This window comes from Harmonia axyridis, chromosome 6, assembly GCF_914767665.1.
Source record: "Harmonia axyridis chromosome 6, icHarAxyr1.1, whole genome shotgun sequence".
In the NCBI taxonomy this organism is placed as follows: Eukaryota; Metazoa; Arthropoda; class Insecta; order Coleoptera; family Coccinellidae; genus Harmonia; species Harmonia axyridis.
Window position 1 is genome coordinate 10,680,975 of NC_059506.1, and position 23,829 is coordinate 10,704,803.

The 23,829-nt window shown below is 34.4% G+C and overlaps 2 protein-coding genes and 1 long non-coding RNA gene across 3 annotated transcripts; 1 reads left to right on the plus strand and 2 right to left on the minus strand.

Annotated features, from left to right (window-relative positions):
* Positions 1–3,183: 3,183 nt before the first annotated feature.
* LOC123683045 lies at positions 3,184–5,227 on the minus strand. Its single transcript, XM_045621941.1, has 3 exons — positions 5,193–5,227; positions 3,651–3,854; positions 3,184–3,559 (listed from the first exon to the last, which is right to left on the minus strand). The coding sequence occupies exons 1-3, from the start codon at positions 5,225–5,227 to the stop codon at positions 3,184–3,186; spliced, it is 615 nt and encodes a 204-aa protein (XP_045477897.1).
* Positions 5,228–8,385: 3,158 nt separating this feature from the next.
* Positions 8,386–8,721, plus strand: LOC123683046. Its single transcript, XM_045621943.1, has one exon. The coding sequence runs from the start codon at positions 8,386–8,388 to the stop codon at positions 8,719–8,721; it is 336 nt and encodes a 111-aa protein (XP_045477899.1).
* A 5,858-nt stretch (positions 8,722–14,579) lies between these two features.
* LOC123682251 lies at positions 14,580–16,263 on the minus strand. The gene is made up of 2 exons (XR_006747801.1): positions 14,920–16,263; positions 14,580–14,864 (listed from the first exon to the last, which is right to left on the minus strand). It is a non-coding gene; the product is annotated as an uncharacterized LOC123682251 (long non-coding RNA).
* Between the last annotated feature and the right edge of the window lie 7,566 nt (positions 16,264–23,829).

Genomic DNA, 23,829 nt, shown 5'->3' on the forward strand with positions numbered 1-23,829 from the left:
ATGTCTTTTACGATAAAATGTAATATTAGTAGCTCGACAAAGTAGATTTTTTTCTTTTAATCTGGATGCAAGTAATTCAGCGGATTCCTTTGAGAGATTCAGGTCTCTTATAAGATCGTTTAGTTCTTCTTGATTGAAACACTGCGTAGTTGCTAAATCTGCTTCAAAATCGCTGTCGTTTTCTGATTGAATTCTTTTAACTTCGACAGACGTTGATGTTTCTGTATCATCTTCTGTCAGTTCGGGTAGACTGCTGAATGATGGAACGGGTATTTCTTCCGAATGCACTACAGGCCTTCTTGCAGAATCTAGATCAGGATATGTCCATTTGTATCTATTGTTTCTATTTATGCCTTTAATATTAACAAGACAAAAATAGCAGTCGTCATGATGGTTCCGCGGTTCTCTCCAAAACATTGGTACACCAAACTTTAGGCACTTCCTCTTTCCAGTTGTCCACTGTCGCAAATGTTCAACACATGTTTTACATATGAAATGTGGGGCCCAAAATTTATCTTGATCTCCTAAATGAACACCAAAATAGGCAAAATAAGCTCTTTTCACAAAGTCACAAATCGTTTTTCTGCTCTCTTTCAAAGTGTATTCACCACACACATAACAAAAAACATCGGGATGATTTACACAGGTACGTCTGCTTGTGGATGCCATTGTTTCAGTTTAGTGTCTTGATACTACAAAACGACCAAAATTTACACAAAATGATAGCACAACTTTACTTGGGAAAACTCAGTAATATACTAAATCAAGTACAGCCAAGTAGGTATAGAAGGATCGGGTCATAGGCAATTACAGGTATAAAAGTAATTAAGAGCGCATTGTATTGAGTAGTTCCTAGTATAGGAACATTGGGTCAGGGACAATTCCAGGTATCCATTTGGCTAATTAGATTCTGGGAAATTTCTATTTTGACTATTGAGTACATATTTATCTCTTTATTTATTGTCCTTTATCAGAAAAAAATATATCATTTAACCTGTAACGTGTATCTCAAAAACTAGAGCTGATAGAAAAAATCTGGTGGCATTTTTGGAATCAGCACATTAAAAACACCTAAAATCAGATGTTAGATTTCTGGCACCAAATTTTTTTTTCATTTTGTTGGCCTGTGTAATATTATAAAATTTTGGCCGTTGAGTCAACATTTCAAGGGATATTGTAACTTTGGTTATTTTTTTATTTTTCTTTATTATATTTAGTTTTAAAATTTAAATCGATTTTCATTGACCCAGTAAACTAATCCTGTCCCTAGAGAAAGAAAGTCAACTAAAAAGACCTGTGCATTGAAGCGACGGGCCGGATTCACCCATAACATCTTTGTGAATTTACATAATTATTAATTCTCCGAGACCTCTGGAAAACCGCTCTTCCAGGGGTTGAAAGAACATCTCAACCGGAGATAAGTGAACGGTGGTCAACATTCTTTGACCAATCCGTTTATGACAGAAGAAATGATTCTTTCTTTTGCTTCGCCAGGATCTTGATGTCATTCGTAAACCATGGTTTAGTCTGCTTTCTTCCGTTTAGGTTAACTCTCCGAACTCCAATTGCTTCCTTTGCGCTTTCGACTCGTTCAACTATCCCAAACTGTTTCGATGTTATTATTCGAAGTCGAAGTCCGGTGCCGGTACGCCGTAACTATCGTTACTTTGGACCGGTTACTTTACGTTTGTGGAACGCGCGATTACGTTACTCAAAAATACCGTTCCAAAATCGCGGTTACTGAAATACCGTCCCATCCCTAACCAACGGTCATTTTTGTTCAGTGATGTAGTTCCAACAGTTGAGAGTGTATTACAGCAATCAGTCTAGTGCTACACGTGTTTTTGTTCCACCTTTTTACCGAAAAATAATAGGTTATGAGCCCACGTGCGTGATTCAGCAAACATTTTAATTTTTCGTGAAACAAGTGATCAATAGTTAACACAGTTGTGTAGCAAGACGTGATTTTTAAAAAACTAAAATGGCCGTGAATTACTTTGCCTTTGTGCAGAAATTAATTGGTCGAGAGAATTACCAAGAATGGGCGTTCGCCATAGAAAATGTGCTAGTGCTCGAAGGACTGAACGAATGCATAGATGGCAACGAATCTGACACAGTGTTGTTGTCAAAAGCGAAGGCTAAATTAATACTGACGCTGGAACCTTCTCTATATACCCACATTAGGGAAGCGAATTGTGGATTTAGCAGGAAGATAGGACTGTTGAGAACCCTGATTTCTGCCAGGTTAGAGAACCACGATTCGATGGAAAGTTATATTCATCAAATTGTTGAAACATCCCAGAAATTGAGGAGAACAGGCTTCAAAATAGACGAAGAATGGGTAGGATCTTTGCTACTTGCGGGACTACCTGAAAAATACGCTCCGATGATAATGGCGGTCGAGCATTCTGGTCTATAGATTACTACTGATTCCATAAAAACCAAGTTGCTAGACATGCAACCAGAGGGCAGCAGCAGCGGTGCTTTCGCAGTGAATTTTAAGAACCGACAGAAGTCAAACTATCGGAAACGAGATGGCAGCACTTCTACAGCGTCAAACAACAAATTTGGCAAATCGGGTGAGCGCAATGAAAACAAAAATAGAAATAACATAGTCTGCTATAGATGTAAGAAAAGTGGACATTTTATGTCCAAATGCCCTGTAGCCAAAGAAAGGAATGGATTCAGTGCTGCATTTACCACAGCGGAATTCAACACTCAAGATTGGTATGTTGACAGTGGTGCTAGCGTACAATTATCTGCTAACAACAGTTGGATGATGAACGAGTGAAATCCAGATTTAACAGAAATAATCGTTGCAAACAGATCGAGAATTGCTGTGAAGTCATCAGGTGATATAAAAATCACCACCAAAGTTGAGGACTCTCAGCATGACATACTGTTGATGAGCGTAGGGGAAAGTCGGGTAGTACGGGACACCTAAGCTTTTTAATTTTTTTGAGGAAAAGTACATATAAAAAAATGAAAATTGGCATAACTAGATCATCCCAAGAAAAGGAGAATCAATATTTTAAATGAAATAATTTTTAAGAAATGACTCCAATCCAGTTTTCAATGCATAACAAAACTCTACATTTTTTGAGACTCTTAATTGTGGAGGGTAGCATGGGACAGGTAATCAAAGAAGAAAATGTATCAAATAACTTTATTGAAAGAAGCAATTTAACTGGGATAATCTTTACAAAAGTCGCATGTATAAAAAGATGACTTCAAATCGAGGTCTGCGCAGTCTTCATGTGCCCATTCTTTACATTTCTGACATTGTATCCAATCTTCTTCAAAATTTTCCTGGCAAATTAAGCAAGAATAATCTTTATTTGAACTATCATTATTGTTGTTCATATCATTTTCTTTATTCATCATTTTTGTTGTTTTATTTTTAGCTGTAATTCCATCGAATTTTACTTTTTTTGATACTTTTTTAATTTCGGCTTCTTTAGATCGCACCTGTTTCTCTTCTAAAGAATTTTTGTAAGGGGTAGATGTAAGAATTTCACTCCTTTGGGCTTTCCTTCTTCTCTTGTCCAATCTTCTCTTGCTACAGCCCGGAATAGGTCAATCTATTATCCATATCTTTGACATGTTCAACAAGAAGGTTTTCATATTTCAAAGGAAACGTGGCATCATACCTTCCAATTTTAGGTTTTGAATGTATTTCCAAACCATTGTTTATAGCTGTAACTCGTCTGTGTAAGGTAGATTTTGATACATCAAACCTTTTAGCTGCATCTCTTATCGCGTGGTGCTCTTCTGTTACATATTTTATAGCCCGAATGAGGTTTTCTTCAGTCCAGGAACCACGATCAGTCGTCCTGCCCTTGAATTTTGGTATTCTGTAAAAAAAATACAAAACTAAACATTATTTAAATTGTCCCAAGGTACCCGAATTCAATATGTCCCAGGTTACCCGAAATGCAAAAAATCGTTAGGGCAGTGACGACTTCTAACCACTCGATTTTTTGGCGGATTTTAAATACAAATCGATTTTAGAATCCCTAAATTATAATCTCCATAAGGTAGAAACACATTAGCTTACCTGACCAGCTCCTAACACACACCAAAAGTTTACACTGAACGATCAAAATTGCGGGGAAAATGTAAAAATATTGTTAACGTCACACTCGCTTGCCCCAGCTACACCAACTGTCTGAGACTCGTTTTTCAATAGTAAACTTACATCCCGCCAAGCACAGATTGTACTATAGGACCTAAGAACGTAAAAAAATTTGAATGTCCCGCGATACCCGATGTCCCGGGGTACCCGACTCTCCCCTACATTATGTTCCGGATTTGACGACCAATCTTCTTTCTGTATCTCAGTTGATTAAAAATGGAAATCGAGTATGTTTTGAAGATGAGGGTTGCAAAATATTTAATAGTTCTAAAATTTTAGTTGCGACAGCTAGCCTCAAGAATAACATATATAAATTGAACCTTAGTCAACCAAATTCAAGTTTCCTCGCAGGAAGTGAAATATGGCATCGACGATTAGGACATATTAACAGCGGATACTTGAATAATATGATTATTCAATGAATAATGGATGATTTAGTTGAAGGTATGGAATTTGGAGGAAGATCTAATAACAACCTACTGAACTGTGAAATATGTTGTCAGGGTAAGCAAACCAGATTACCGTTCCCGAGTAAAGGAAACAGAGCAGGTTATAATCTAGAAATTATTCATAGTGACATATGTGGCCCTATGGAAACGACTTCTCTGGGTGGAGCCAAGAGCCAAGTACTTCCTAACGTTTACAGATGACTACAGTAAGATGAGCTTCATATATTTTCTACGAACGAAGGATGAGCTTTATGAAAAATTTGAGACCTTCAAGAATCTTGTAGAGAACCAACAAGAACGAAAGATTAAAATTCTCAGAACTGACAATGGTTCTGAATACTGCAGCAAGGAATTCGAAAGATTATTAAGGAAGGATGGAATCGTCCATCAAAAAACGAATACATATACTCCAGAACAGAACGGTATGGCTGAAAGGATAAATAGTACACTTGTGGAAAAAGCCAAATGTCTCATGTTTGATGGTGGAGTAGAAAAGTTTTTATGGGCAGAAATGGGCCTGCAATACAGCCAATTACATCCGAAACCATTCAATAGCAGCTGGTATCGATAAAACACCTTTCGAAATTTGGAGCAATAAAAAACCTAACATTGAACATTTCAGATTGTATGGAAGTGCCACCATGGTCAATGTTCCTAAAATAAATAGAAGCAAATGGGATCGAAAGGCTGCTAAACACATCTTTGTTGGATATGATGAACTTACTAAAGGTTATAGATGCTACAACCCTGTGACGAAGAAAGTTATCATTAGTCGAGATGTGTCCATTATTGAAAATGTAAGCAAGTCCTCGAATATATCCAACGTTACTTTAGAAGATCAAGAAGAGCTTGCAGTTTCAATGGGGGAAGAACAGCTAAGTTCGGAATCGGAGAGCAGTGAGAATTCCATTAAGGAAGAATCACTCAACGAGGGAACTGTCCCAAGTGAAGATAGTGATTATCTTCCTGAACGAAAACCAGAAATAGGAACTGTACCCAGGAGATCACAAAGAACTGCTAAGAAGAAAAACTTCAATGATTATGTCACATATCTCAGCACCAACAATGTGGATAACTCCGTCTCTGACATGGTTCATACACCTGAGACCGTAGCCGAAGCACTCTCTGGACCAGATGGAAAGAGATGGAAGGAAGCCATGCTGAAGGAAATCAGATCCTTTGAGGAGAACGAGACATGGGAACTCGTTGATCCACCAGAAGGAGGTACCATAGTTGAGTGTAAGTGGGTGCTAAAAACTAAATGTGACAGTGAAAATGTTAACAGTTACCGAGCAAGATTAGTGGCGAAGGGTTATACTGTTATAGACAAAAAAGGGGAATTGATTATGATGAGACATTTGCCCCTGTAGCGCGTCATTCAACACTTAGAAACTTAGTTGCTCTAGCTGTGAATTTAGATTTAAAAATAATCCATCTAAATGTAAAAACTGCATTTTTAAATGGTATACTGAAAGAAAGCGTCTACATGAGACAACCGGAAGGTTTTATTGTGAAAGGCTTTGAAGACAAAGTCTATAAATTAAAAAAGGCTGTATATGGCTTAAAACAGTCTAGCCGAGCCTGTTATCAAAGGGTTAATGAAATTCTTTTAAGTTTTGGTTATCAAAAATCTAAGTTTGAACCATGCCTTTACATCAGGAAGAAAAATAATTTATATACTTTTGTTGCTCTTTATGTTGACGATTTCTTCATTTCTTCTAATGATGAAAAACAAGTTGAACTTCTAGAAGAACGTTTAAGTTTGAAATTCAAAATTAAAAATTTAGGTGAAGCTAAGCATTGCCTATGAGTCAGAATTTTAAGAGATTATGATTTGAATTATATAACATTAGATCAAGAAGGTTATATTGAAGAACTCTTAAAGAAATTCAATATGTTTAATTGTAAAACTGTTTCGACTCCTCTGGACAATAGCCTCAATTTGAATGTTAACGAAGATGTATCAACTTGTGATAAAAATGTACCATATCAAGAACTTATCGGTAGCCTTATGTATCTGGCAGTTTTAACACGTCCTGATATAGCCCATGCAGTAAGTTGTCTCAGCCAATTCAATAATAGATACAGTAAATTACATTGGCAGTGTGCAAAGAGAGTGCTCAGATATTTGAAAGGCACAAAACATTATTGTTTAAAATTTAGCAAGTCTGATTTAAAATTGACAGGCTATGCAGATGCTGATTGGGCTGGAGACAAGGCTGACAGAAAATCCTATACAGGTTACGTTTTCAAACTGTCAGAAGGTTCAGTGTCCTGGAGAAGCAATAAACAAAAAACTGTAGCTCTCTCCAGCACAGAAGCTGAATATATGGCTCTTAGCGAAGCCACGGAAGAAGCCATATATTTAAAAAATCTTCTATTTGATTTGATAATAATAATAAGAGAGTTTATTCATGAAAATACATTCAATAAACTCTATAATACTGTAGAGTTTTATAAAAATATAAACTGTGCACAGTAATGAACATAAAATTTACTCTTTATACACCGCAAAATATATTAACTTCTAATTAAGTGTCATATTCGTGTGTACATTAATAGTTCTGATTTATTATTTTATGTAATTTTGTTTTATCAAAGTCTATTATCCATTTTTTCAATTTTCTTTCAAATGATATTTTGTTCTTCACATTTTTTATTTCTTGTGGTACTAGGGGAAAAAGTCTCGGGGCTATGTAGGTGCAACATCTTTGGCCTATCCTCTTTACTGATCTTGGGCGTTCAAAGTTTTTTTCGGCAGTTCTTGTACGATGTTGATGGTCTTTCGCTTTGACATTAATTTTTCGTTCGTAGATGTTCAGAACGATTTTCAGTGCATAAACCTGTCTTATATCGGGTACTTTGGCCAGTTCATAAAGTTCTTAATGTAATTTTTTTTCGGTGTATTATTTTGAGGAAATACTTCTTTTGTGACAGTCCAGTACTCCACCCCAACCAATTACACCATAGGATAGCTGGGATTGCACGAGCGCATTATATAATATGTTCAGATGTTTCAAACTATTTATGTTTTTCCTTAGATATTTGAACTTATATAAGATTCCGCGCAGTTTCTTAGTTAAATAAATCATGTGCTGGTCTCATTTTTAAATGTTGGTCGATTATTATGCCTAGGTACTTCTCTGAGGCTGCTTTTGGGATACTTAAATCTGTATTTATGTGTAAATCTTCAGTCTTCTGTTTTAGCTTTGCTTGATGTGAACAGTAAGTTTTTTGTTTCACTTGCGTTTAATGTAAGTTTATTTAGTTGAAACCATTTATTTATTTTCTCAAAATCCCTCTTTGCAGTATTTTCCAGATCTGCCCATGATGACTCCTCGTACAAAACAACGGCATCGTCTGTGAAACTTATACATTCGCATTCAGTTCTCATCTCTAGCAGGCTGTTTATATAGACTAGGAAGAGAAGCGGTCCTAAGACTGTACCCTGTGGAACTCCGTAAGTTATCACCTTTTTTTCACTTTGCTCATCATTTATTACCACAATTTGCTTTCTGTTATTAAGGTAGCTTTTGATCAAATCGAACATTGGTCCACGGAATCCATAGTTATAAATTTTTTCTTTTTATCATGGTGTTGTATATGCTGTATTTTCTCTTTTTTCCAATGAAGGTATTCCAAAATATGCTGTTCAAACATCCTATGATCTTTTTCGCTTGATTTATTCTGTGTCTGATCTCTCTGTTGTCGCTTCCACTTGAGTCAAACTTAACACCTAAGTATGTAGCAGAAACTTGGAGAATAACTGAAGAAAACAAGAGAAGACTGGAAACCGTTGAAATGGACATACTCCGAAGATCACTGGGAGTATCACGCCTACAAAAGATCAGAAACGAGGAGATACGAAGGCTAATGGGAGTGGACGGAACGCTGTACGAAGATATAGAAGCGAAACAACTTATCTGGTATGGTCACCTACAAAGAATGGACGAACAGAGGCTTCCAAAGAAGGTGTTCGAGTGGGTCCCAGCACAACGCCGAAAAAGAGGACGACCAAAGAAAACCTGGAATGAGGGTGTCATCAAAGCCATGAGTTCCAGGGATTTACGACAAGGACAATGGAATGACAGAAAGGGGTGGCGAAAAGGCATCGGACAACGTCAAACGACGTTATGATCCCGATTATCATTATTAAACTTGAAAAACTAGGAATTAGAGGGAATGCGAGAGAATTGATTTCGTCATATCTTTCGGATCGACAACAAATAGTCTCAATCATTAATAACGGGAAAGAACTAAAATCTGAAATAGCGGAGTCAAACCATGGTATTTCCCAGGGCAGTGTCCTCGGGCCTATCTTGTTTGTAATTTTCATGATTGATATATGTGACTCAACTGAAGAACTCATCAACTCATTAACATCTTTTGTTGATGATACAAATTTAATGATAGGAGGCGCTGATTTTGTCGAAGTTGAAACAAAGACAATGTCAGTATATGATGAGCTTAAGTCTTGGTTCACTAAAAACAAATTAATAATGAATGAGGAAAAAACATCTGCTCTTCTCTTCACTACAAGTAGATCTAAGAAAATAAGGGGGAATACATCGAATTTAGATGGTCGTAAAGTAAAAATAGAAGAATCTATTAAATTTTTGGGAATACAGTTGGATGGCTTTCTAAGATGGTCTTGTCATATTGATTATTTGGCAGGAAAGTTATGTAGTGTAGGCTTTGGCATCAGGACGATTTCAAAATATTTAAGTATAGAAAATGTTAAGATAGTTTATTTTGCAAATTTTGAATCACTAATAAGATATGGGATTATTTTCTGGGGAGCAAGCACAGATGTTCATAAACTGTTTGTGATACAGAAGAAACTTATGAGAATCATGTTCAAAATGACTTACATCGAATCCTGTAGAAATGTTTTCAGAAAAAACAAAATTATGACTATATTTGCCCTTTATATATATGAGTGCTTGATTTTTTTCTTCAAAAATAAAGAGACATTTTCTCTTCGTACAAGTAGAACTAACTACCCCTTAAGATCCCTAGAACTGCATTATCCGATACACAGATTATCGATATCTGAAAAGCATCCTTCTTATATGTGTATAAGAATTTTTAATAAGTTAACAAATGAAATTAAATGTATAAATAGTTTTAAGATTTTTAAGAGAAATGTTAGAGAGTATCATGTTAATTTAGAACCTTATTCTCTGGATGATTATCTGTTGATAACTGTGTGATATTTTGGTTGTTAGAGACAATTTTCTTGACACTGTTTCTTTTATGTATGGCCTTATCTGTACATATTTTGAAATAAATGTTATTATTATTATTATATACAGGGTGAGTCTTTGACTTGTACATATATTTTAACCGAAGATTCTTGAGGTCAAAAGAAACACTTTTTTCATTTACCATTTTTTCCGATTCGGCCCTGTTAAAAAGATATAGCCACTTTAAATTTTCATAATGAGCTAATTCACCCCTGGTAACCGGAACACCGAAGTTTTCGCAATTATAAGATATACAATTTGAAACTTGGAAATAAGCTACTAAATTGGAAAAACCATCATAAACTCACTTTTAACATTCCATTTGTTGAGAAAGTAGTATTTATAATACAATAAATGAGTTATTCCAATTTCACTGACGATAAAGATTAAATATTTTTCTCTTGATTTTCTATTTCATTTGCGATAATCATAACGAATTGAGCTCGCTACAACCCATATTAGCTTAGCTCTGATATTCATAATTCATATCCATTCATTTATTATATCGCATTTATAATATATCGTTGTTTATTTCAATATCGTAAAGGAATTGCAATTTAACCTTACATTCTCAAATAAATAATATTCATCTGTGACAGTTCTAACACAGACTAGTAGTCTGTGGTTTTAAGTTTGAACCTCAAATTTCGAGTGTTGCAAATTTAAACACAGCAGTTCGAATAATCTATGTTCTAACTTCTAACCTAAAATCTAAAATATTCATTTACAGTTTACACTGTTATTGTCTTATGATATTTGCATAAAATGAAAATCATTGAAGATTTGAAGAAACCCAACAGAATATTGAAGTTCCATACATATTTTCAAGAAATTTAAAAACAATTTCCAAAATAATTGTGTGGATACAAAATAAATAAGTGTGCATTCTGATAGAAAGTAATTCCTTTATGAAATGAAGCATTTGATTTGTTCCACCTATCTCATAAAAATAAAAATAATGATCTGCTTCAATATTTTTGGAGCCATCAGTGTGAAAATATGGAAATGAAGTTTTATGGCTCTGTAATCAATGGAAAATGTTAGACTCCACTTGTAATCAAATTTGTTCTATAATATGTACCTACATTATAGCCAACTCTACTACTTGATTCTTCTTGATTTTGCCATTGAAAATAAATGAGAAGTATTCAATATAAATATCCACAGTTGAATATCCTGTTTCTTTCAACTCACCTATTTGTCTATACTATATTAAACTCGTAAGCGCTCCTCCCACCGAAAATCGAACGATTTTGGACCGATTTTGCGGTCGAGTGTTCTCGGCTCTGGGAGAGATACGAGAAAAACTAAAAGTACGGGAAGAAAGAGAAAATGTCGAATTAACTCCCGCGGATATTCCCGTTTCCCGATTTTTCGGGATTACCTGGGAATGAACGGATAAAGTTTGGGAAATTTCCCGACGAATTTCCAGATTCACGTCGACGTGAACGACCAATAGGAAAATACTACGATGTCCTTGGGTAGCAACGGGCCTAGCAACGTCCGCGGCAATTGACGTTTCTAGAATATTTAGGTTTTATATTATTTTTACTGTGTCCATTAGAGGGCTCTTGATGAATAGAACTATTTGAAATATGAATAACTGTATAATAAAATCAAGGATCAATCTAATAATCTATTCAAAATATTCTGACGTTTTAACCAATTCTGTGCTCATTCATGAAATCGTCGAAATACAGAATGAAAATGGGAAACGTCACATGATATTTTAATGGAAATGTTGAAATTTGGACGAATCGAGAGGAAATATGCAAGAAAAGATGAATCAGATGCGATTTATATCCCTTTTTCCATGTATATCTTATGATATTTTCAAGCGGAATCGTTTTGTGTCGGTGGAAAGCTTGGTTTGCCAGAAGCCTCTACAGGAGTCATTTGGTTATTTGAAAAGTTTTTAACGAGAAATTTGAGGAAATAATAGACTACACCTGTATGTACCGCCCTTTTATGATGGTATTTTTGCGTTTTGTTGATATTTTCATGGAAATTGGTCAAATCTTGAAGCATTCCGTTTCATGTGAATTGTCAAGGTAAATATATCATTTTGGAAAGATATCAGCATTTGAGGCGAAGAAAACTGGTAGGTAGAGATATTTTAATTCGATTTCCTTTATATTTAACGATTTTTTAAACGAAATTCATGAAAATTCATCGATTTATAGAATCTCTGTCACCAGTTATTTTGACATTATTCCTATAAGAAGCACAAATGCACCTAATGCACAAACTTCCACACTCTCGAGAAAATTTGGACTTTCCCCACTTGTTGCACAATATACTATTGTAGCTGTTTAGGTAAACAGAGTGATGAAGGAAACTTTTTGAGAAATTTGTATTTTATTTCTTGATTTTGGGTATCTGTGGGAACCATTTCATTCGAGGAAAAAATGTGCTCTTAATAACGAATTTTTCAAGAACTTATACGATTCTCAACAAAACACCATATTTAATTTGATCCTACTGAAAGAATTAAAATAATACTGATAAATCCTGAATTTTATTAGAAATAAGAATTTACCTATATTGTAGTATTGTTACAGAATACTACTGCATACTGAATATTATTTTTTTAAATTGAATATAAGTAATTTACTCTGTAATATGGACACATCAATGGGATTGTTTTGAAAGAAAAATAATAAACATGTTACCTTAGTACTTTTTTATATATCCCAGCAAACACTGGGAGGTAACTGTGAAGTACTATGGAAGTAACTTTGCAACTGAAAGCTCGCATGCGATGTATTAAAAACATTGCCTCCCGCTCGCATTTGCAGCGAAATGTCCGCGACATCATGTACGCATTTCAAGTCGTTGTGTTGTTCAAATTGAGACATGAAAAAATATCCCCAAAAAAACATCCATTTGTTGTCACTTTTATGGAAGTTTTTTGAGTCAATGAATGTCTTTTTAATAACCACATTGGGTCGTTTCATGCGAGGTCTCTTTGATATCTCTATATTCCATTCCCCTTTTCACCACACATAGAGAACATTATATCAATTTCAATAGGAAGTTCGATTATGATTTCATTAGGATATCATTATTAGACTTCTCAATTCTATTCTTTTTTTCACTACACATAGAGTACACATACTGACTTCCATATAAGATAAAATTTTGAACTTTAAAAACTTTTGGGACAGCGTGACGACTTGGTCGATGGTGGGGTTTAATCAGCCCTCAATCTGCCTATTCCTGATTAACCTCGGGATAACTATAACGGGACATGCGCTAACTAGGTCTCAATCTGGCTACTCCTAGTTAGACGGATATAAAATAAAACAGTAAAAATAAAATATAGAACAATTATAATACAAGACACAAAATGCTACATGATGTAGGTTGCTATTTGACTGGGATTCCTCGGCTTATCTCCGTTTAAGATGCTTACTTCGAGGCTTAAGTAGATTGTTGCGCCCTCTGTTGGGGGAAGCGTTAACCTGGTTGGCAGCGCCACCATGACCGTAACGCAGGAATCTGTAATCCCCACAAAACATTACTTTTGTGATATTCATAAAAAAGTCCCTTTGGCACTATACAGTGTGTTTCCAAATTGTATGTATGACTTTGTACAAGATATTCTACCAATTGAATAAATGATATTTAATATAGGTCAAATGCCTTGTATTGTTCAAATTCGGACAAGGATTCCTATATAGAATATCATTTATTTAATGTGTAGAATATCTTGTACAAAGTCATACATACAATTTGGAAACACACTGTATAGTGCCAAAGGGACTATTTTATGAATATCACAAAAGTAATCCTGTAGAAATTTGTACATACAATTTGGAAATGGGAAATGAAGTAATGAAACATCCATATTATAATAAATAATTATTCAATCTAATATAAAAAAACAAACGTCACAAAAAATTGAAATTATCTCTCATAAAATAATAAAATTAACAAACAGAGCCGGTCTTCATTTGACCACTTATAAAAAAATATTATATATATTTTAATTTATTGGTTTTTTGGTGATATAGCTATATCACCAGCCACATGGCAGACACCAACGCACAAATAAAACTGAAAAAACGGGAAGCCTATAGCTATTGTAGTTTTCGAAATATCGCTCGATCAGCCAGAAAACGGACCAAGTGAATACGTAATCTGTATTTTGTTGCAAAAATGCTTCTATTAGGATCACGTTCTGGTTTCACCGACGACCTCTCGGATTGCTCTGAATCGTTTGTTTTTGTTTATTACATCCAGATGAAGGAGAATAAATAAATATTCGTCGGACTCTTTGAGGGCTGGATATTTCAGTGCCACAGATGGATAATTGAAAATAATAATGTGCAAAGTATTACTATTACATTCATCAGAATAAACAGCCACATTGGGAACATAAAGTGACCCACTCAAAAAGGATTTGAAATATCATCCAATTCATGTTAACATTGTGTAGTTCTCAAAAAGACTTCGTTGCGAAGTCGCTCGATGGTAAACTTTTTAACTACTAATTTACCACTTTCTATGGGGATGGCATTGTGGTTATTTATTAATATCCTCAAATTATTATCACTGCATCTTCGAATTGTTGTTAACAAAGCAATGTCGCAAAATAAATATGTTTAGAACAAGTATGCGTAATCGCAATGAAGATATCTGTCAATGTGCAATTTGAGACTTCGCGAAACTGCCAAGTGATGTAACGTGTTTGCTGGGATTGGATCAATATAGCATAAAAAAAGCAAATCACAATGCAGAACCAAGTTAATTATCAGTAATGTTGTTATAAAATTATACGTTAAGTACACTTTTCTCAAAATCATTGTAGGAAAAGGTACAAAAATACATAATTCTGTTAAACAAAATAATCTTCCAATACTGGTGGTTTTACATAAAAAGAAATACTTGATTACTTCCATTCAAACAGGTACATGAAGTAGACTGATATTTTACATAGTGATGATACTTTGTCAACAAGTTTCTCTAATAGTTCCATCGATAAAACCTCGGTAGTTTGGTACAGCTCCTCCCATATAACGAATTGGTAGACTAAAAACGAATTAAGGTAATATATAATTTAAGTTCAATTCAGCTAATAGCTTACCTGTACATATAGCTAGAACTATTTCTATAAAGCCACTTATGTGCATTCAAATTATCTTAGAAGTGTCCATGATTTTCCACAATGAAGTTTGGAGTTATAAAAATAAACTTCGATAATTATTGCGAGACTTGCAGTAAAAATTTTCCAGATCAACTAGTCGATTTGTTTCAATTGTTTTTGATATATTTTTTCTACACCAACTGTATCTATTATGAAAAATCAATTCCTCTATAATGGTCCCAGCTAAAATTGCTAACGCTATTTGTTCTTTCATTTTCGATTATGAACTTTTACCAAATGAATCATTCGATCATTTGATTTATCAGAATACAAAATAAAGGTGAATAAATATAAATATGTCAAATTTAAAGATCTGTCACTTTACTGACTTTCGTTAAAAGCATCTAAAATAATAATAACCAAGTTTTGGTAATTCTTTACTTTAACGCCCCCTCGTATAAATCTCTTGTATAAATTATTTTGCAGAACTTTATCAAGACTATTGGAAAAATTAACATTCAATCCAGAATTAAATGCTCACATTTTTCAGCAACTTGAACATACCGTGAGTCAAATTAAATCTCGTCAAGATAAAGTATGCGCTCTTATCTTTGATGAAATGTCATTGTCCACAAATTTGAAGTATGATCAAGTTGCTGATAAGATCATAGGAGTGGAGGATGATGGATCTGAAAGAAAGGCAAGGTTGGTTGATCATGCCAATGTATTTTTCCTCAAGGGATTATACAGGCAATACAAGCAACCTCTTGCCTTCACTTTCAGTAAAGGTCCCATTACCAGTGTAACATTGAAAATTGTAATCAAAAAATTGATTGGAGAGTGCCAAAAAATCGGATTGAATTTTATGGCCACCATCTGTGGCCAAGGGACCAATAACCAAGCAGCCATAAAACTGTTAATCCAAGAAAGAAAGGCTTTCTGCTTGAAAATGGGAGTGGATGATAATTATTTTGGCTTCTTAATCAATAACAAGGAGGTAGTGCCCCTCTTTGATACTCCTCATTTATTTAAGGGTTTGAGGAACAACCTCCTTGTTAAAGAAGCACATTTTTTTTTGAATGAGGAGAAAAAAATTGCCAAGTGGTCTCATATTGAGCAATTTCACCATTTGAACTTATCAGACCAAACATTAAGAATTAACAACAAACTTACAGATGCACATGTGATCCCTGAGAAGATCAACAAGATGAAGGTGACATTGTGCACCCAGGTTTTCAGCCATTCGGTGGGGTCAATGATGAAATTGATTTCTAAATGGGGTAAGTTCATGTGTTTTTTTAATAATGGGTTATTATTTATTTTTTTAATAATGGCTTATTATTTATTGGCTGATGTTATATATATATATATATATATATATATATATATATATATATAAACAATGGTTTAAGGGGTGTTGGAAAACTTCAATTGTTACTAACTTCTTTATTTCATCAGTCGACGTTTCGATCCTTGGTTGGGATCTTCTTCAGGACTTCTATAAAACAAACAACATACAAATATAACAAACATTGCAGAAAAGACAACATGTTAAAACGCACCGAAATGCGAAGAGTTACCAGATCTTAAGTTGCACTGAATCTTATACAGATTTGGAGGAAAAATTATTAATTAACTTGAACACAAAATAGTCTCTAATACAATAACGTCTCTTTTTTTTTTTTTTTTTTTTTTTTTTTTTTTTTTTTAATTTTAATTTTAATTAATAATTTTTCCTCCAAATCTGTATAAGATTCAGTGCAACTTAAGATCTGGTAACTCTTCGCATTTCGGTGCGTTTTAACATGTTGTCTTTTCTGCAATGTTTGTTATATTTGTATGTTGTTTGTTTTATAGAAGTCCTGAAGAAGATCCCAACCAAGGATCGAAACGTCGACTGATGAAATAAAGAAGTTAGTAACAATTGAAGTTTTCCAACACCCCTTAAACCATTGTTTATTAATTACTTTAGGAAATTATCATATTTTGTATATATATATATATATATATATATATATATATATATATTTATATAAACTTCATTATTATTATTATTATAATACAAAAATCATTATATTATTTTAATGCATTCATGTTTTTTTTATATTTTATATATTTTCATTTTATATCGACTTGGATACTTATATACATTTACTTATTATATACATATATTTTTGCTCATAAAATCAACCTTGTTTTTTTCTCTTATGGATGATGAAAATGTACATATTTATTATTCTTTTTTATTGTATTATATATTTTTTTTTTGTTCGTGGGAAATATATACATTATTTGAGAAATTTTGTATTTTATTTATGAATTCCTATAATGCTAATGATTTAACTAATTTGAATTTCGCGCCAAGTGCGGATTCAATATGTTGTCAAAGTAGGTATCTGTAATACACAGATAACAGAGTGCTGTAATACCACAGTTATTTATGCCACCAGCCGTATGAGGGCTCAAAAAACAGTGTTTTCCATCGTAGAACCACAGACTAACAGTAATCTGTGGTAGAACGTCAGTGTCCGATCTAGTCTACTCTGTTATCTGTGAAAAGCATCTTGCAATAGTTCACTTTTAACGTCCACGATAGAGGATCCTTTATTACAGGATCCTTTAATAAAAGATCGCTTATTTGTGCGTTGCAATCATAGACCTATAATAACATATTATTATAGGTCTATGGTTGCAATAACTCTCTAATAACTCCTGAATGGACTATATAGGTTACGACAGATGGCGGGAAATCGTAAAATATTTCTATTTTCTATGATTAGTATATCATAGAAAAAGAAATATTTTACGAAGAATTAATCAGGTATTTGAATTATCAAATACCTTATTAATTCTTCATCTGGCAACGTAGCTTCCCATTTGACTTACAAAATCGGACGTATTTCGAGGGTCCCAAGTAGGACTGGGAATTATGAATGAATGATTTGAATATTCGAATATTCATTGAATAATTATTTGCATAATTGCATTTTGCATTATTCGCATATTCATGAATATTCACTGAATAGTCGAATATTCAGTGAATAGTTGAACATTCACTGAATAGTTGAATAATCAATGACTACTTTTCTATTCATGAATAATAAGTGAATAGTCGAGTATTCACTGAATAGTTGAATAATCAATGGGCGCTTTCAGCAGAAAGATCGGTAGCGTAAGTAGCTCCGCTACTGATAGGTATCAGTTTGGTAACGTTGATTTTCTCTACTGGACGGGTTGCTCCTTTATTTGACTGTCAGTTCTGTGGTTCCTTCTTGAAGGTTATGTTATGATTAAAAATAACTTTCTGTTATATTATAGATTTTAATTTCTAAGTTTGGTTTCGCCCTTCGATACTATTACTCTTTTATTGCAACACCCATAGATAAGGCAACACCTTTCAAACATTGATCATGGATTTGAGAGTTATTCCATTCATTTTTGATGACGACGAAGAAATGAATATAATCAATACAATAATTGGACCTGTTCCAGAGTTGGCTGAGCCTTTGCCTAACTGGGAAAGTGAAAATAGAGCATTTATTCCAAAAAATGAAAATTTTTATGAAAATACAATTCCTCTTGACATGGGAGATCTATTCAAAGAACATTTCAGAATGTCCCGAACAGCTTTTGATGTATGTACTTTATATGTACATATATATATTTATTTATTCATTCATTCCTCTCTCCCAAACAGCAAAATCTGCTGGTATCAGAGACCTAGTTTACATAAAATTTTTCAAACAACAATAATTTAGTTTCAAGAAAAAATTAAGCAACAATTCTATATATAAATGAAATCTTCTAATTTTTGCTATTTTAGGATCTTTCCCATATTATCGCTTCAAATTCGAGCGGTCCACATAAAATTCCTTTGGAAAAAAAAATGTTATTCACACTTTAGATGATCGCAAAGCAGGAATGCTTTTTAGCAAGTGGTGACCGCTTTGGGCTTTCTCATGAGTAGAATCCCTGTTCTAAGTTTTTAGGTGCAAATATACTTATTGTATTGAACCAAAAGTAATCAAGGAAAAATATATTTTTTTTCAAATCATTTATTTCATACTACAAAACTGGCACAGAGGCTTTTAGCTAATACACCCATAACAAGTGTAAAAAAAACAATATTTATTTATTCATTCAAATTCAACAATAAATGAAATCTTATTTATGCAATTGTAGGATCTTTCCCGTATTATCACAGCAAATTCAAGTGGTCCATATAAAATTAATTTGCGAGTTGATTTTTATATTAGTTCTTTTCTTTTGAGTTGTTAGGTAACAATTTCCTTAATATATCATTCCTTTCTGCCGTCAACCTATTCTTTTCAGCCATCAACCTAGTCTGTTCCTTCAAATCCTTTGATATTTGGGAAAGGAGGTCCAATCGCCTCTCTTCAATTCCAACCATTTTTCTTCTATGATCATATAATGATTTATTTCGCGTCTTTTTTTTTCTCTTTCTCTTCTGACGTAGCATTACTTTCAGATCGAGGTCTTTTTCTAGAATTTGATTCTTTTGAAATGCAGGGTGAATCAGGACACTCTGAGGATGATAATGAATGGTCCGATTTTGAAGCGTTCCCCTCAAAGTATTTCTGGCAGAAAACAATATCTGGAAAAAGTAATTTCTTTCTCAGTACGAAAATAAAAAAAATGGGTTCCTATTAGGATATCATTACGAACAGAAAATTTTTATTTCAATCAACAGAAACATTAACCTATAACATTTCACGCATTTACTTACCATTTTGTAGTCTCTGATGAATTTGTGGAGTTTCTGTCACATCATAAGTAATATTATTAAAAGAATATCTAAAAGTTTCCATCTTTGCTATGTTTGAAATTCAAATTTCATCCCAAAACAAATGTGACTTGTCACTAACTCAACACGTTACCAAAAAGGCTTAGAATATAGATTATTAATGTTCTAAGAAAATAGGATCTTAAAATAAATTCGCTACCGAAAATGGCGACCGCTCCGTAGCATACGCTCCCTAGCGGAAACTGATCGAACGCGTTCAGCAGAAAATTCATAGAATATTGACAACTGTTCCATAACTGTTGTGTCTGCTGAACGCGCCCAATGACTACTTTTCTATTCATGAATAATCCTTGAATAGTCGAGTATTCACTGAATAGTTGAATAATCAATGACTACCTTTCTATTCATGAATAATCAGTGAAAATTTGAGTATTCACTGATTATTCAGTGAATAGTTTTCGATTCAGTGAGTAGTTGGAAATTTATGAATAATTTGTGAAGTTACCAATGAAAGTTTGAAGATCCACTATTCTGTTGAAATTGAATCATGTATCTAAAAATTTAGGTTTATACCGTGTTCAATTCACGCTTACTTTTCTATGATCTTTCTCAACCACTGTTCTGTGTCTACTAATAAAGCTCTCTCTTCTTTGTGTTGTGCTTCTCAACAGGTGAACTAGTGTTCGTTATTTATCTCACCGTTCCAAGAAATACAATAGTATAAAATATTCACAGGTTATGGGCCCAGTTACATTTCGTGAGTAAAAACAGTGACCGTGTAAAAGTTCCGTTGAGAAACGCAAAAAGAAAAAGTCAAGTAGCAAGCGTTGCAAAGTTTAGTCAGCGAGTGTTCAGTTTAGAAAGCATCAAAAATGGCGTCGAATTATCTCACAACTATACCGAAATTGCAAGGTCGCGAAAATTATCAGGAATGGTCGTTTGCCATGGAAAATTTTCTGCTACTAGAAGGAATCAACACATGCATTAAAGAAGATACGACTGCAAATGCTACTGTTAGTGAAAAAGCCAAAGCGAGAATCGTGTTATCCATCGATCCTTCGCTGTATGTGCACGTGAAAGAAGCCAAAACAGCCAAGGAAGTTTGGGATAGGTTGAAACAACTGTATGAAGACACAGGATTCTCAAGAAAAATTTCCCTTCTCCGACATCTAATATCTGTAAGGTTAGAAAAATGTTTATCCATGACGACTACGTGTCACAAATTATAGAGACATCCCAGAAACTTGATCGAACAGGGATGAAACTCGACACATCTTTGGTCGGATCATTACTTTTGGCGGGATTACCTGAACGGTTTGCGCCCATGGTTATGACCATAGAACACAGTGGAATCGAAATTACAACAGATGTTATCAAATCAAAGCTACTAGATATGCAAGAAGATGGCAGCACCATTTCGACAGCGAAAGCACTTATAAGCAAGAATGGAAACCACAGACCCCATCACAGAAATGACAACCGAAGCAGAAACGACAGATATGGAAATGACAAGCGACAGAAGGAAATCATATGTTTTAAATGTAAACAACCCGGACATTTTATGTCGAAATGCCCTCAAAACAAATCTATGCAGAATAATTATGACAAAAGTCAGGATAAGCAAACTAGAAACGCATTTAACGTTGCCTTTCTCACTGCAGAGTATAATAAAGAAGATTGGTTTCTAGACTCAGGAGCAAGTATTCACTAAACTTGCAGACAGGATTGGTTATTGAATAGCAGAAATCCCCAAATCCAGGATATCATGGTTGCAGACAATAAGAGGATAATGGTAAAATCAAGTGGTGATATTGACATACTTACACGAACGAGTGAAGGATCTCACGAAGTACAAATTAAAAATGTACAGTACGTTCCCGAACTAGCCACTAACCTCTTATCAGTGAGTGAACTTTTGAAAAAGGGCAACAATGTTAAATTCGACAATGAAAAATGTAGAATATTCAATACGAACAACGTATTAGTTGCAGAAGCTCACTTAATCAATGGTGTCTATAAGCTTGACTTAAACAAAAATTGTTTACTGGCAGGTAAAGCTCAATCCGGTGAACTGTGGCACAAGAGATTAGGTCATATCAACTCAAATTATTTAAACAAAATGAGAGATGGTATAGTACATGGAATTAATTACAAAGGAGATGCGAAGATTTATCTAGAAAATTGCGAAGTATGTTGTGAAGGAAAACAACATCGTTTCTCATTTGGAAATTCAAATTCAAGGGCAACTGGACTCCTCGATATAATACATACAGATCTAGCAGGTCCCATAGAGAATACTTCAATAGGAGGTTCCAAATACTATATTGAATTTCAAGATGACTACAGCCGTATGTCATTTGTTTATTTCCTGAAAGCTAAAAGTGAAGTTTTGGAAAAATTCAAGGAATTTCAAAGATTAACAGAGAATCAGACAAGACGAAAGATAAAGGTTCTGAGATCTGATAATGGAGGTGAATATATGAGCACACTATTTAAAAGATATCTTAGTGATCATGGTATTATTCACTACAAACCCGTATACCCCTGAACAAAATGGACGGTCAGAAAGATTAAATAGAACTCTAATAGAAAAAGGCTCGATGTTTACTGTTCCAAGCAGATTTAGGTAAGCGCTTCTGGGCTGAAGCAGTCAACACTGCTTGCTATCTGCGAAACAGATCGACAGTGGCTAACATCCAGACAACGCCATATGAAGTGTTTTATGGTAGAAAACCAGATCTTAGCCATATAAGGATATTTGGCAGTCATGCAATGGTACACATCCCAAAGGAGAAGAGGCAAAAATGGGATAAGAAATCAGAAAAATTAATTCTCATTGGATTTCATGAAACAACGAAAGGATATAGACTTTATAATGCAAAAACAGGTCAAATTTCCACCAGTAGAGATGTTATTGTATTAGAGAAAGAAAGTGAGATGTTCATTATCAAAGAAAAAGATAGTATCAGCCCAAATGAAAATGTAATTTGTTTGCAAGAAGAAATTCCAAAGGAAGAATCTCAACCATATCGAGAGCCAACACATAATTTGCAAGAACAAGAATATGAAGAAAACACCATTTCAGAAGATAGTCTTGAAGAAGAGAATACTAGCAGTGGGGACATCGCCAGAAGATCTCAAAGGATCAAAACGGGCGTGACAGCAGCAACGGACCTAGCAACGGTTCTCTTCATCCGTTCTTCAGAACAGTTCTTCTTCTAAGGGCTCTACCAGGGATTTTGGAAGGAGGATTGACTCATTTTCGACTCGAATCGATTATAAAATATCTTTTGAACACGTTCTATATGGTGAAATGATATTTACCCCCTTGTTATCCCCTACCTACCCCCCGAAGATTGAAAAATTCGGTGGTCGACTAAATTGAACGTTGCTGGGGATTTTTTGATGCCAATCGATTGTTTCGATCGAGTTGAACACGACCTATATAGTGAAATAATTTGTGACCCTCAATCAAACCCCCTACCAACCCCCCGAAGATTGAAAAATTCGGTGGTTGACTAAATTGACCGTTGCTGGGGAATTTTTTATGCGAATCGATTGTTATGATCGAGTTGAACACGACCTATATGGTGAAATAATTTGTGACCCCCAAACAAACACCCTACCAACCCCTCGAAGTTTGAAAAATTCGGTAGTCGGCTAAATTGACCGTTGTTGGGGATTTTTTGATGCGAATCGATTGTTTCGATCGAGTTGAAAACGACCTATATAGTGAAATAATTTGTGACCCCCAAACAAACCCCCTACCAACCCCTCGAAGTTTGGAAAATTCGGTGTTCGGCTGAATTGACCGTTGCTGGGGATTTTTTGATTCGAATCGATTGTTTCGATCGAATTGAACACGACCTATATAGTGAAATAATTTGTGACCCCCAAACAATCACTGAGCTCCCGAAATTCCAAAAATTGCGAGACGACGCGACGCAACTTCTCACTATGGCAATCAAATGCAGCACATTGAACTCATATATCGAATTGTATGATTTCGTTGAATAGGTGGGCGACTTCGTGAATCCTTGATGTCTGAGTGCAATAATCTAAGACACTTATTTGAAACATTCTGTGTTCTTCATGTACACAATACCACATGTATTTGTTTATTCGCACGTATAGTATTTTTCCAA

Excerpts from the sequence above, each read along its gene's own strand:
- LOC123683045 (XM_045621941.1), bottom strand. The coding sequence starts at position 5,227 with ATGGTGGCACTTCCATACAATCTGAAATGTTCAAT. Across the intron at positions 3,855-5,192 it reads TACAATCTGAAATGTTCAAT|AATACCAAAATTCAAGGGCA; the intron begins GTTAGGTTTTTT and ends TTTTTTTTACAG. Across the intron at positions 3,560-3,650 it reads TCAAAACCTAAAATTGGAAG|CAAGAGAAGATTGGACAAGA; the intron begins GTATGATGCCAC and ends TCCGGGCTGTAG.
- LOC123683046 (XM_045621943.1), top strand. The coding sequence starts at position 8,386 with ATGGACATACTCCGAAGATCACTGGGAGTATCACGCCTACAAAAGATC.